This window comes from Thamnophis sirtalis, unplaced genomic scaffold (assembly GCF_051295495.1).
Source record: "Thamnophis sirtalis isolate CommonGarterSnake01/CBP01778 unplaced genomic scaffold, rThaSir2_p1.2 scaffold_2, whole genome shotgun sequence".
Taxonomy (NCBI): Eukaryota; Metazoa; Chordata; class Lepidosauria; order Squamata; family Natricidae; genus Thamnophis; species Thamnophis sirtalis.
The window spans coordinates 3,183,800-3,198,900 of record NW_028261382.1 but is presented as its reverse complement, the minus strand read 5'-3'; the positions used below and the strand labels follow the sequence as shown (position 1 = coordinate 3,198,900).

Below are 15,101 nucleotides of genomic sequence, written 5' to 3'. Positions count from 1 at the left end.
AGGCCCCTTAACTTTGGCCAGGGGGATCAGCTGATCCAGAGAGGGCCGGAAGTTCTGTCTCTGTTTCTGGCACACTCTTGCTTGCCCCAGTGTTCGCTGGGCCTGCGGTTCTTTTTGCGGCCGCCACTAAGAGAAGGGGCGTGGGAGCTAAGATTTTTGGGAGGGGCCTCTGTGAGGCTGTTCCGCATGGATGGCAGGTGTGTGTGGGGCATGTTCCCCCCTTCCCCCCAGGAAATGGCGGGGACAATGTCTGCGCATGCATTTAAATATTTTAGGAGAGGCCTTATATTCAGGGGAAGGCTTATTTTAGCGCACGCGCTCATCTGGGGAGGTCTTATTTTCAGGGAAACGGTAACCTCATCAGGACTACTAAAGAGTGAGGTTTGCTCTGAGCAAACACCACTCCATTTTTAGCATTGATGATGTTATCTAGGTGGGTTATGAAAGGTCTTGTGAGAAAACGACCAACCTCAGAGAATACCGAAGACTTCACAGAGTCATATAGGATCCCAAAGTTATTCTTGGCTGTAGGATATAACTAGAGAGGTTAGTCCTCCAAACATTGCCCAAGCTGCCAGTCTCCCACCCCATTGATTATGTTAGGTGGGAACTGTTAAGAGGAACATCTGGAGGTCCAAATACTCTCTCACCAGATGGGAACACGGCAAGTGCAGCGTTCTTGAAATCAGGGTCTTTGGCATGATGCTATCACCTGAAAAACTCTCCAAGGTCCATAGCAGAGATCATGAAGGCCTAAAAGTAGCTTGTCTACTGCAGGTCAGATCATCCATTCATTTATTTCATTGCTGTCTGTTCAGACTCAAACTATGGAGCTATATCACATCCCTTGTCACCCGGTCCTTTTAATGGGAGGATCAAAACTGGGGCTTTGACCACGCAAAGCAGGTGTTCTACCACCACCATGGCGCCATTACCCCCTACAGAATTTAATCTGGCCTGATCAGGGGTGGGTTTCAACCGGTTCGCAGCGGTCCCCATGGACAGGTTGGTCGGTGAGTAACTTCCAGGAACGTCGAAGGGCCCACCCGCCCGCCCGCGCTCCTTACCGGTCTTTGAAGGCTTCTGCGCTTCCACGCAGGCACATGGCACATACAGCACCTGCGCGATTCTCCGCGAGCAGCTGGAGCATCACGCAGGCGCTAAGACGCATGCATGAACTGCGCGCGTGCACGAGGACGCCGCCGGCCCCGTTCCAACCGAACCAGTTGGAACGGGATAAGCAACCCACCAATGGGCCTGATGGAATAGAGATACCTTTAAGGTGATCTCCATTGGGATGAAGAATTCCTTGACAAGGAAGGAGTAGCTCCATTCAGAATAACAAGGACCTCTGGGTCTTCACATATTGCTGAACCTAGCATCATACAAACCAAAGGTTTCTGTTTCCTACAGCATCACCCCAAGAAATTTGCCCACTGATATTGGAGAAGGCCCATATATGCAGCTCCCAACGTCTCCTGCTATATTGGGTGAAGAAGTTGGGATTCCATTGCAACATCTGGAACGCAATGGGTTCCAGGTATTCAATATGGACATATCGTCCTTTCTTCTTGGATAACCCATACTGTGCCTTAAGCAAACCAATCAATTCAACAAACCCAAATCAAAACCCAATAGTTCAAGAGAAACAGAACACTAATAAATTACATCCCCTTATATATATACACACACACATATATATCACATCCCCTTGAGGTTCCTTAGTTATCAGCAGGTAATCCTTCTTTCTATCTCAACTGTATCACAAACCAGGTTTGATCCAGGTTTGAAAGGAAGGACCAAAAGAAAAGGAAGTGCACATATCAAAAAGTCAAGATGTTGCATTCCAATTAGCTATAGGAAATAGGTTTTTTTTTATTATTTCAAGTTTTCATAAAAATCCTTAATTATTGAAATCAAAAGTTACAGAGGAAGTATGTAACTTTTTATGGTTTGCTGTTTTGTTTTGTTTTTTTCAGTTTGCTGCTGTCTTTTAAGATCGAACACAGGAGTCCATCAGAGTTATGTCCTACAAACAAGGGAAGATTCTGGAGACGTCAGCAGAACATTTTCACAAAGGAGGAGGAGGAGGAGGAGGAGGAGAAGGAGGAAGTGATGCGGGATTGTGGGGAGAGAAGGAGGGGCTGGGAGAGCTGAGTGGAGAGAAAGGAGGTTGGCATCTGTGTTGACTGTTTGCAGTCACCGTCATCATCGTTTGATAAAAAAAACAAAACACTGCCCGTCCTTAGTAGTGCCGTCTCTGTTCTTCATCCTCAGATCATTTTCATGTTGAACTTGCGCGGCGCGTCAGCAGCGGAACTGATGCCCGCATCGGATTTCCGTGGGACGTACTCGATTTCAATATTGTGCTTGGTGTTCCCTTTGCCTCTGCTCCAAAGGAAGAGAAGCACCAGGCAGAAGAGCACGACTCCCAAGAAGGAGATGAAGCCCATGGTGGTGGCAATGATGAGGGTCTTGATGTCGAAGGGGAAAGGCACGGTGGCACGCGTGCTGTTGGCATCACTCTCATTCGGCTGGTTGGAGATGAAAGCGAAGGTCTTATTGGGTTGGTGGGGCCAGTCGGGGGAATAACTGCGGACGTGCAGGTGCGCCAGCATGGTGTCATTGCCTCCTGCGTTGCTGGCGATGCATAGGTAGGTGCCGTTATCCTGAATCTGGGCGTAGCGCACCTCCAGAGTGCCATCGGGGAAGACGGTGAGCCGCCCATTGGTTTTGGTCGAGATGAGGTGCTTCCTTGGCGACAGCCACATGATGACCGGAGGTGGGTCTCCATCTGCACGGCAGATGAACTGCACGGTGTGGCCCTCGTCCACAAAGATCTGCTGGGGTTTGCGGTCCCGTATCCGCGACCGGCGACAAATGAAGTAGTTTGGCAGGAGCGCCTCTGAAAAATCCTTGAACTGTTTCCCCTGGACAAATTCGGGAGTCGCACAGGTGGGTTGACGTTTGTTGAAGTTCAGCCTCCAGCGACGTCGGAAGATCCAGAGAAGTCGGCAGTCGCAGGCCAAAGGATTGTTATCTATGATAAGGGTTTCCAGATTCCCCACAGAGTGGAAGGCTGATTCTTCCAGTGTGTTCAGGAGATTCCCTGAAACATTCAAGATCCGCAAGTAGTTCAGGCCCCGGAAAGCGTATGGTTCCACCACCGAGAGTTGACCCCCGACCAGCTGTATCTCCTGAAGCCTGAGTAGGTCGTGAAGCATGGAGCCTTCGATGCTGGTAATGGGGTTGTAGGACAGGTTCAGAAACCTGAGATAGACCAGGTGCCTCAAGGAGACGTAAGGTATGGATGTCAGGTTGCAGTGGGTGATGGACAGAGATGTCAGGTTGAGTCCGTACAGGCAGTTGGATGTCATGGTGTCTAGATAGGGCCAGTGTGAAATCTCCAGGATCTTGAGTCGATACAGCCTCTTAAAAGAATAATCCCTGATGGCGTTGATGTTCAGGTGGCGCAGCTGTAGCACAATTAAGCCATGCAAGTGAGAGAGGGCTTCCGTAGGGATGGAGGTCAAGTTGCATTTCTCCAAGGTCAGATGTTCTAAGCTGTTGAGCCCACTGAAAGCCCGGTGGGAAATATAGACAAGGTCATTGTCCCCAACCTCCAAAGACTTGAGGTTGTACAAGTCCTGGAACATATAATCCAGAAGGATCACAATTTTGTTCTCACTAATGTCCAACTTGGTGAGGTTGCTGAGTCCCGTAAACACTCCGAGGGGGATAAGTTTGAGCCGGTTGCTCCTGAGACCCAGAGTCCTGAGGTGGAAGAGGTTATTGAAAGCCCCTGGCTCAATGCCGCTGATGATGTTCTCGTTCAACTCCAACTCCTCCAAGTGAGGAAAATTGACAAACTCATCCTGGTTGAGAGTCTTGATGCGGTTTTTCCCCAAATCCAAAAGTTTGGTCTCGGTGGGGATGCCCTCAGGAACGGTCATGTATCGCTTCCGGTGGCAAGTCACCGAGCGTTCCTGGGCCGAGCAGTCACAGCGGGGTGGGCAACCCGTGGCAGAGCCTGAGAGGATGGATCCCAACATCAAGATGAGAATCGGCTGCCAACAGGCCAAGATTGGGCAATACATACTCCACTTCCCCGCCACCATCCTATCTTTTACCTGCAGAGGAGACAGGAGAGAAAAAACGAAACGAAGGGTGAGTAACCAGGGGCGTCCAACTTTCATAGCTTGCTCATAACGTATACAACCAATCAATCAAAACAGAGCTGGAAGGGACCTTGGAGGTCTTCTATCCCAACCCCCTGCTCAAGCAGGAGAACCTGTACTATTTCAGACAAGCCAGACAAGAAATAATGGATGGAAATGGATCAAGGAGAGATTCAACCTAGAAATAAGGGGGAATTTTCTGTCAATGAGAGCCATCAACCCATGGAACGGAAGTTGCCTTCAGAGGTTGTGGGAGCTTCATCCCTGGAGGCTTTCAAGAAGAGGCTGGACTGTCATCTGTCAGGAATGGTGTAGGGTCTCCTACTTGGGCAGTGGGTTGGACTAGATGACCTCCAAGATCCCTCTGTTAATAACTCTGTTATTATTCTGTTGTTTAGAAGTTGTGGGAGCTGGCACTCTTAATGAAGGAATATTTTGAGTTCACATCAGAGGGTTTGTTGTGTTTTGGAGAGCAGGGTCATAACACAGCAATTCTACCCAGTTTCCCTGGATGTCTGGAAAGAGGACTGGTTCAAGTTACCTTATTGAGGCCTGACCACTCGTGAGCCCTCTACCAAACCACCTACTTTTAATCTGCCTTGTGCTATCTGGACAGAATTAGATGTAACTTTTGGAAGAGGTGCCTCTGTTTTATATCAGTGGTGATGGAAAGATTCCCCTTGTGGTGATTGTGGTGCAGATATACAAACTGTTAAACCTATTGTGCATGACTGCCCACGACATGAAGTTCTCTGGTTCTTTAGATCTGCATGAAGCAACAGCAGAGGATAGCTGAACTGGACATCCAATTAGGGGGCCACAGCCGTAGCCCCATAGAAGTTCTGGATAGAATTGTCAGGGTTCCAAATAGCATCCAAAATTAAATCAGAGCCCCAGGCAAAGGATTCCTCAAAGTTCCAATTTATGAAGAGAGCCATGTTGGCACATCTGGGAAAACCCGAATCTGAAAGCTTCCCAGTTTCCCCCACCCAGTTGAAAGTTCAAGATCTTGCCCCCCACACCCACAAGTCCATCACATGGTCCAATCTCCCACTGCCACGCCATCAGCTTCCACACATCCAGTTCCGGCCAGGTGCAGAGACATAGGATGACCTTGGCTTTCTAGACAGAATGTCATTATGGCTACATATCACCCAACTCCATATAATCCCCCCTCCCATTCCCCCCACAATAGAAAATGAATAGTAGGAAGTGCTGAAGGCCTGAAGTCCAAGAGAAAAGATGACTTGCGGACCTGACAATAATTGTGTGGATTGTGTGTGTGTGTGTGTGTGTTGGTTTACCACTCTTTGTCATGTTCTCATCATACGCTAAATAACACGAGGTTGAGAGGCTGCTTATATTCTCTGAAAACCCCTGTTCAGGGATCCTGTTGTGTCTGGTATATCAAATTATCTGGCAGAAGTGATGGCTTTGTCAAGGCATCATACAAGAGTGCCTTCGCCTTATCAGAGGGATGTTATCACGTGATGCCCTACGACTTCTGGGGCCTCCATGTTTTATGTCGCTCAAGCTGTTACAAAGGATTGCATTGTGTTGATATTGCCTATTGTCCCAATTCTGATCTGCGGCCCCAGGAGCCGCGTTTATCTCCATCGTGATGTACATGCTCAGCATTCACGGTGGCTATTCCTTTTTATGGAGGCCGGAGACGAGTGGAAGTGGCACGTTTCCTGTTCAAGGTTTGGCAGGATGGAGACCGCCGAATGCTATTTATGGCTCTTGACTATGGACATTGCTTTCCTGGTGTCTGTGTGGAATATCTTCTCTCCGTTAGACAGAGATGTACAGTCCCTGCTTCAATTTCTGCAGGAGAGCCGATCCTGACAATCCCAAAGTACCAACTCTGACGTTAACGGAGAAAACTCTGAGTTGGCGATTCTGCGGAGTAAAATGTCAACACACGACATGATCATAGTCGTCTTAAACAGTGGTGGGATTCAAATAATTTAACAACCGGCTCTCTGCCCTAATGACCAGCTGGGTGGGTGTGGCTCGGTGGTCATGTGACCATGTGGGCATGGCCAACTCAACGTCACTCAGGTCAATGGGCGCTTCGCCTTAGCTGTTACAATGTCATAAGGGTTAACCGGAGAGGCAGTTTCTGTAAGCAAGGCAAAGAAGATTAGGCTAGAAACAACACCAGAATGTCTCCTTCCTGCCTTCCTTACAGGATTAGCCCTGTAAAGTGGGGAAAAACCAAAAGGAGATTTCTTCCAACAATCAGTTCTCTGAACTGCTTAGAAAATTAACAACCGGTTCTCCTGAATAGTTGCGAGTCGGCTGAATCCCACCACTGTTTAAGGAATGTAAGAATATAAGCAGTGACCGGCTGGATTCACCCATCCATCCATAAGATCGTTGCTGTTATTAAACCACGTAAAGGCACCTACTCTCTTCTCCACCGAGTAGTAATGGAGCTATCCAACACCCACGCAAATGATAACTTGATAAGTTATCCCAAATGATAAGCATATCAATAACTTCCCTCTCAGCTGATATCTTACTGGGTTTTAATTCCCTCACATAACCTTTGGATTGCCACCGCTTCTTATCTCCCTTACATATACTGGACTACTGCAATGCGCTCTACATGGGGCAGCCCTTGAAGAGTGTTTGGAGACTTCAGCTTGTCCAGAATGCAGCCGCGCGAGCGATTGTGGGTGCGCCTCGGTACACCCACGTTACATCTATCCTCCGCGAGCTGCACTGGCTGCCTATCGGTCTCCAGATACGCTTCAAGGTGCTAGTCGTCACTTATAAAGCCCTACAAGGTATTGAACCTGGGTACTTGAGAGACCGCCTTCTGCCAATTACCTCCCATAGACCCATCAGATCCCACAGATTAGGCCTCCTCCGAATTCCATCTGCAGGCCAATGCCGGCTGTCAACCAGGGCCTTCTCTGTGGCTGCTCTGGCCCTCTGGAATGATCTCCCCATGGAGATTCGGACCTTCGCCACCCTTCAGGCTTTCCGTAAAGCCGTTAAGACCTGGCTGTCCCAGCAGGCCTGGGGCTCCTGAGTTCCACCCCTACTTGAATTGTTGTGCGTGTTGTGACTTTTTAAACTGTTTTGTATTGTTGTTTTGTTTTTGTCTTTTTACTTTTTGTATTGTGACCCTTCCCTTCTGGTTTGTCAGCCGCCCTGAGTCCCTCCAGGAATAGGGCAGCATACAAGTCGAATAAACTAACCAACCAACCAACCAACATATCCAAAGAATCAGAGAAGGGGTGGAAAAAAAACCCCATGGTTCCACAAACATCTTTTTCCTCTTGTTATACTCATTTAGACCTGTCATCTCGCTGATAAGGGGATGTTGTTTTTGCAAGTGCAAAGAAAAAAAAATGGAGAGGAGAAGGAACAGGCATTTTCCTCTTAGGAGAGAGACGAAGGTGGGGGAAGGAACACAGCCTCCGACAAGTTAATAAACTTCCTAATGATTCTGAATCAGAACTGTGTAGTAGATGCTACTGTGGAATATTTTACAGCCTGGCAAGTGGAAGGGAGCAGCAATTGTGATCTGTTGTTTTTTTGGTGTGTGTGTGTGTGTGCACATTTCCACACACCCTTATAGCATTTATGGGGTTCTCTTGCTAAGAATCATCTTTGTTATGTTCCTCAGGATTCCCATCTACTCTAGTCTCTGTGTTGTTGAGAGAGGGACCGAAAGAAAGGAAGAGAGGAAGTAGAAACATTACTGGCCCAGCAAAATCGAGTCATCAAGAAGTCTAAGGGGTCTCATTGAGATGAAACTCAGAAGCTCATTATAGTGAAGAGAACTTCAACGGATGTTGGAGTGAAATGTTTCATGGCACAGCTTCTTGATGGAGAGCTAATCTTCCACCACAGGAAGAGGAAGAGCGTACGTGTGATCCCTTGACATAACAAGACCGACACTTTTACATGATTCATGCAACAGGATGGTGAATTCCCAGAGTGGACTTCATTTCATTTGATAATCAGATCATCAGAGGAAGCCTGGTTCTGATTTACACACAGAGAAAGAAGGAAAAAAGCACAACTACTCCTAATTGGAGGAGAGTCCTTCTCCCCACCCCAGTTTTCCTAGCTAACCCAAGATCTAACTTGCATCAGAAGATACCATCAAAGAATGATTCTACCAGCTTAACTCCACCAAATGTCCTATTGACCTCTCCCCACCAAAATTGGTGTTCGTTCAAGCAGCCCCAGGACGAGTGGTAGCCAATCTTCTTATCCTATCATCAACATCTTTTCTTGATATACCTACATGAGGATGGGGAGATTGTTGAATGCATCCAGGCTTAGGACCTGGATATCTATGAGACCGTCTTCTGCCATATACCTCCCAGCGTCCGATAAGATCTCACAGGATGGGCCTTCTCCGGGTGCCGTCGACTAGACAATGTTGTCTGGCGGCTCCTCGGGGAAGGGCCTTCTCTGTCACTGCCCTGGCCCTATGGAACGATCTACCCCCAGAGATCCGGACCCTCCCCACTCTCGCGGCCTTCCGAAAGTCTATTAAGACCTGGCTTTTCCGGCAGGCCTGGGGCTGTTGACCTCATGAATGAGGTCCAGCGCCACTAAGGTTGAGCGCATGATGTGTCTTTTAACTTGCCTTGTCTTCCTTTTCCTTTTTTTAATTTTTAGTACACTTTTAAATTGTTTTTATGCAAGCCGCCCGGAGTCCTTCGGGATTGGGCGGCATATAAATTTATTAAACATTAAACATTCCATTTGGATCCAAGCTCCATAGCAATAGCAATAGCAGTTAGACATATACTGCTTCATAGGGCTTTCAGCCCTCTCTAAGCGGTTTACAGAGTCAGCATATCGCCCCCAACAATCAGATAGATAGATAGACAGACAGAGATATATAGATAGATAGATAGATAGATAGATAAATAGATAGCAATAGCAGTTAGACTTATATACCGCTTCATAGGGCTTTCAGCCCTCTCTAAGCGGTTTACAGAGTCAGCATATCGCCCCCAACAACAATCCGGGTCCTCATTTTACCCACCTCGGAAGGATGGAAGGCTGAGTCAACCTTGAGCCGGTGAGATTTGAACAGCCGAACTGCAGTACTGCAGTCAGCTGAAGTAGCCTGCAGTGCTGCATTTAACCACTGCGTCACCTCGGCTCTGCGCCTCCATGCTCTGAGTAGACCTGGAGAGTCTAAAGGACAACTTTATGGACCTCTTTTTTTAGGGGAAAAGCACAACAGAAAATCCATATGTGCAAATTGTCACGGTCCCAACTAGTACATCAATGGATTATATAACCTGCCTACTTTGATGTGATAACCCAGATGACTTTCATCTCTCCTTGGGATAGAGGCAAATCATTTCTTTCCTGTCTTCTCTTCAATATGCAGAAGCCGTTCCCTTCCTCTCTTTCCGTCTTAATCTTAATTTCCCAAAGCTGAACAGATTCATTTCTTTCTGCCTGGTCTTCATGTCTTCCAGATGCTTTATTGTTGGTACTGCTCTTCCCTGATAAGTTCAGTGTCATTAATATATTTGAATATATTTATCCTCAGAAAGCCCTTGGATGGGAGACGGAGGGCCACTATCTCATTTCCTTTTATTATCCTGGGCTTCGTTTATCTGGCAATGCGCAAAAGCAACATCTCAATACATTTAAGATAACGAGATGTTGACGATAAAGAACGAGGATCGTTTACAAAATGTGGTGTCCTGAAGAGGCAGGTTCAGGGGTGAAATTCAGCGGGTTCTGACAGGTTCTGGAGAACCAGTAGTGGAAATTCTGAGTAGTTTGGATAGCCCCAGAGTGGGGAGGGAATGGGGATTTTGCAGTATCCTTCCCTTGGAGTGATGAGCGAATGGAGATTTTGCAATATCCTTCCCCTGGAGTGGGGAGGGAATGGAGATTTTGCAGTATCCTTCCCCTGGAGTGAAGAGGGAATGGAGATTTTGCAATATCCTTCCCCTGGAATGAAGAGGGAATGGAGATTTTGCAGTATCCTTCCCCTGGAGTGAAGAGGGAATGGAGATTTTGCAGTATCCTTCCTCTGGAGTGGGGAGGAAATGGGGATTTTGCAATATCCTTCCCCTGAAGTGGGGAGGGAATGGAGATTTTACAGTATCCTTCCCCTGGAATGGGGAGGAATTGGGGATTTTACAATATCCTTCCCCTGCCACGTCCATCAAGCCACACCCACAGAACCAGTAGTAAAAAAATATTAAATTTCACCACTGGGCAGGTTGTACAAGTAATGGAGGTGACCAAGGCAGGCTGGGACAGATTCAGACCTGAAATACTGGCTTTGAAGGGCTTCCAAGTAGGACTGACATTGTGAAAAGCTGCGATGATCAGAAAAGGGCCGGCTGAACCCATCATCCGACTTGATAAACGGCCAATCTCTAAGTTCTCCAAGAATCCCTTTGGAGGTCCATTCCAAAACAATGTGATAAAGACAGCTCATGGTGGACTTAGCTAGACAGCAAGCATATGGCTCGCTTTAGAAGGAACTCCTCTAACTGAGGGCTTGTCATGCACAGGTACTGCATCTCTGCGAAAATATCGTTTTTATTTCTAGGCTGAGCCAAAATCCTCTCCTCAAGCTCATGGGGCCTCTGACTGCAGATTTCAAGGCTAAAATTGGGTAATAAACCACCCATGCACTCATGTTTTCTGACCTTGGACAGGAAGCAAATGAAAAATAGATAGATGTAACTTAAAGACTCTTCCCTTAAGGCAAGAGAAGGAAGGAAAACAAGGTCTGAACACCAGCCTTCTCCCACAAGCCATCGTCACGATGGCCATCCAAAGACCCACACGTCAAGTGAATACAAATAATTGTTTCTAACTGATGCACGTATGCACATAAACACTTGTAAGCCCAAATAAGTGGTGGCACACTTTCAAGGTATGGAAATAGGTAGCAAGAGAGGAGAATATTTGTAGTACGGGGTTGGAAGGAGGTCCTTGGTGCTCTCTGAGGTTGATTGTTTTTTTGCAGATGTTTCATTACCCAACTAGATAATCATCAGATGTTTCATTAACCAGCTAGGTAACACCATCAGTTTGGGTAATGAAACGTCCCCCAAGAAAACCACGCTCAGAGAGCACCAAGGACCCCCAGTCCCACCCTGAGCTACAAGTACCTTCTCCTATTGATAATCAAGTCATTAGACGTTTCATTACCCAAGTAGGTCACATCATCAGTGTGATCATGATGTTACCTACTTGGGTAATTGTTGTGGCCCAACACGAGCCGTTGGAGTTGCCACCAGACTCCGAGGACCCCACACTGGAAGCAATCTTAACACCGGTTATTAAACAATACGGGAATGGTTCTGACGCTACTTAAAGATCCGTCTGCGAGCTTTGCTGGAGAAATTACATTTTACTGCATATTGTTATGAACCAGTCAAGCTTCCCAGAAGGGTGCATCTTCATCCCCACAGGTGCCCTGGCCATGGTTGATGGCAAAACTGAAAATTAATGTCTGCATCTCCATTTTGGAATACCAATAACGGCCCCGAGGTCTGAACTTTGTGGTCCAGATGCTCGTGGTTATCCTGTCTAAATTAAATTTGATTGAACATAGCTCTGTTTTGGAGATAAAGACTCCAGGTTTACAAATAAATATTTAATATCCGTCTCTGCTGCTCCGAGAGACCTTCGGCTCGGGGCTAAGGATTCCTCTAGTTATCTGCAAAGCAGCAAAACAAAAAGAGGAAAAAAAAAGGCTTTTATTTCAATAGAAAAAACATTTAAGCCTCTGCTTTCCACACACCATTTATTTGCAGGCTGTGAGGACACACCGGCTTAACGTGCTTACGGAATTAAGCCATTTTCAACAGACCCACATCGAAAGGATCTCAGGAGGAATCCCAGTTAAAGCTGGTTTTCAGTATGGAATGTCCACTAAATGGACCAGGCACTGATGAAGAAGTTCAGGAGTCATTTCTCCCTTCTTTTCTTTCCTTCCTTCCTTCCTTCCTTCCTTCTTTCCTTCCCCTTCTTTTCTTTCCTTCCTTCCTCCTTCTTTTCTCACCTTCTTCCTTTCATATTTCCTTCCTTCCCCCTTTTCTCTCCTTTCTCCTTCCTTCCACATTTTCTCTCCTTCCTCCCCCTCCTTCTTTTCTCTCTTCCCTGCCTCCTTTTCTCTCCTTCCTTCATCCTTCCATATTTCCTTCCTTCCTTTCTTCTTTCCTTCCCCATTCTTTTCTCTCCTTCCTTCTTCCTTCCACGTTTTTCTCCTTCCTTCTTTCCTCCTTCCTTTCTTCTTTCCTTCCCCATTCTTTTCTCTCTTTCCTTCTTCCTTCCACATTTTTTCTCCTTCCTTCCTTCCCTCCTTCCTTCCTTCTTTCCCCTTCTTTTCTTTCCTTACTTCCTCCTTTTCTCACCTTCCTTTCATATTTCCTTCCTTCCCCCTTTTCTCTCCTTTCTCCTTCCACATTTTCTCTCCTTCCTCCCCCCTTTCTTTTCTCTCTTCCCTACCTTTTTCTCTCCTCCTTTCATCCTTCCTTCCTTCCTCCTTCCTTTCTTCTTTCCTTCCCCTTTCTTTTCTCTCCTTCCTTCTTCCTTCCACATTTTTCTCCTTCCTTCCTTCTCTCCTTCCTTCCCCCCTCCCTCTCCTTTTCTCAAATTATGGCTCCCCACTATGCCATTAGGGCCCCCGAACGCATTTGCAGAAATACATTTTAGAGTTCTGGTACTCGGCTTCATACCACCTTGACTTTACACAGACTGTGCATTTGTTTTAACCCAAGGAAGAAACGGTGCGCTAAGGTCAGAGGGCAGGCGCCACAGATCCAAAGGCTAATGTGCTTGGGAGGGGGGGGGGGTGTTATTTGAACCCACTGTGCTTTCAATGGGTCTTCCCTTAGCCTGGCAACTGCCAGATTCGGCTCCCTTTGTAACCCTGGAGAGAAGTCTAAAGCAATCAGCGGCACCAGATTGATCTTCCAAGAACCCAGGAGGATTGGAGCAGATTGACAGTGGAGATGTTCTCCAACGCATGCTCTCTCCCTCTCCCTCCTTCCCCCGTCTGTCTTTCTCTCTCTGTCTTTCTATGTTTCTTTTCTCTCTCCCTCCCTCTCTCTCTCTGTCTCTCTCACCCTCTCTTTCTCTCTCTCTCCCTCTCTGTCTTTCTCTCTTTCTTTTTCTCTCTCTCTCCCTCTTTCTCTCTCTCCTCCTCTCTCTCTGTCTCTCCCTCCCTCTCTCCCCTCTCTTTCTCTGTGTCTGTCCCCTCTGTCTTTCTCTCTCTGTCCCCCTCTCTCTCTGTCTTTCTGTTTCTTTTCTCTCTCCCTCTCTCCCTCCCTCTCTCTGTCTCTCTCATCCTCTCTTTCTCTCTCTCTCCCCATCTGTCTTTCTCTCTCTCTGTCTTTCTATGTTTCTTTTCTCTCTCCCTCTCTCCCTCCCTCTCTCTGTCTCTCTCATCCTCTCTTTCTCTCTCTCTCCCCATCTGTCTTTCTCTCTCTCTCCCTCCCTCTTCCTCTCTCTCTCTCTTCCTCTCTCCCTCTCTCCCCCTCTCTCTTTCTCTGTCTCTGCCCCCTCTGTATTTCTCTCTCTGTCCCCCTCTCTCTCTGCCTTTCTGTTTCTTTTCTCTCTCCCTCTCTCCCTCCCTCCCTCTCTCTGTCTCTCTCCCCCTCTCTTTCTCTCTCTCCCCCTCTCTCTCAGCCTCCCCCTCTCTTTCTCTTTCTCTTTCTTTCTCTCTCTCTCCCTCTTTCTCTCTCTCCTCCTCCTCTCTCTGTCTCTCTCTGTTTCTCCCTCCCTCCCTCCCTCTCTCTATCCCCCTCTCTCTTTTTCTGTCTCTGCCCCCTCTGTCTTTCTCTCTCTCTCTCTCTCTCTCTCTCTCTCTCTCTCTCTCTCTCTCTGTGTGTGTGTGTGTGTCTCCCTCTCTCTTTCTCTCTCTGTTCCCCCTCTGTCTCTCTTTCTCTCTCTTTTCTCTCTCTCTTTTCTCTCTCTGTCTCTCCCTCTCTCTGTCTTTCTCTCTGTGTCTCTGCCTCTGTGTGTGTGTGTGTGTGTGTGTGTTTGTAGGTACTTGATTACTTGTGATTGAAGGAGAGTAGGCATGCTTTTTACATCCTCTAACAATATGGTACACCGATTCCTTTCCTTTCCCCCCCTGTGTCTAATCGTTACTTCTTACAAACTCTTGCTGAATTGAATTATTCTGTGGATCAATTCCGCCCAACTACACAAGCTCCATTTGAATGTGTGTGCCTCACTGCGTGTGTTTGTGTGTATGTGGTTTCTTAATTACTTCGGCAATCTTCTGCTGGAACCGTAATAAATATTTAATAAATATACCAGAAGTAAAGCAATCTGGATTCAAAAATGTCATAGGCTAGTTGATTAAGAAACAGCCCTAGCCTAGGTGGGCTCTCTATATACTTTGAATTATGAGTCCATTATCCCTGATCCTTGGCCGAATTAGTGCCTCTGGGGACGGAAGTCCAGAATATCTTGAGGGCACCAGTTGCCTATTGCTGAAGTAGGTAAGAACTGAAAATAAATGCCTTTCACATTAAAAAAAAAGATGCAAAATGCAAATAAGAACTCAACATGCTGATATCGGGTACCAAAAAGCGAAGATTCCTCTCTCCATATGGCTGTCTTCTTCTACAACCACGAAGAACAATTATTTCACTGGTGTTTCAAAACAGGTCATTTGGTGGACTGGAAAAAAGGGTGATTAAACCAGTTCCTTACAGTGGCGGGATTCAAATCATTGAACTGTCAACTCGTAAAGCATTCATGACCTGCTCTCGAGTTGCCATGGGCAGGAGTTGGGGAGCACCTCGGCAGCATTGTTTGGGAGCACATGCCACGCGTATCTTCTTCAAGGTTGATCATGAGTTAATTAGGGTATCGGTGGGAGCCCCAACATTAACAACTGGTTCTCTGCCCTAATGACTGGGTGGGTGGGTGTGGCTATGGTGGGTG

The 15,101-nt window shown here is 47.0% G+C and overlaps 1 protein-coding gene across 3 annotated transcripts in view; it reads right to left on the bottom strand.

Moving 5' to 3' along the window:
- Window positions 1-1,839: 1,839 nt before the first annotated feature.
- The window catches only part of LINGO1 (leucine rich repeat and Ig domain containing 1), a 386,153-nt gene continuing 372,891 nt past the window's right edge, over window positions 1,840-15,101 (bottom strand). For all 3 annotated transcript variants that reach the window (XM_087704005.1, XM_087704004.1, XM_087704003.1), the window contains one exon: window positions 1,840-4,130. In XM_087704005.1, coding sequence (XP_087560131.1) covers window positions 2,274-4,118 — 1,845 coding nt within the window. In that variant the 5' untranslated portion in view covers window positions 4,119-4,130 and the 3' untranslated portion in view covers window positions 1,840-2,273. The remainder of the gene's footprint in view (window positions 4,131-15,101) is intronic.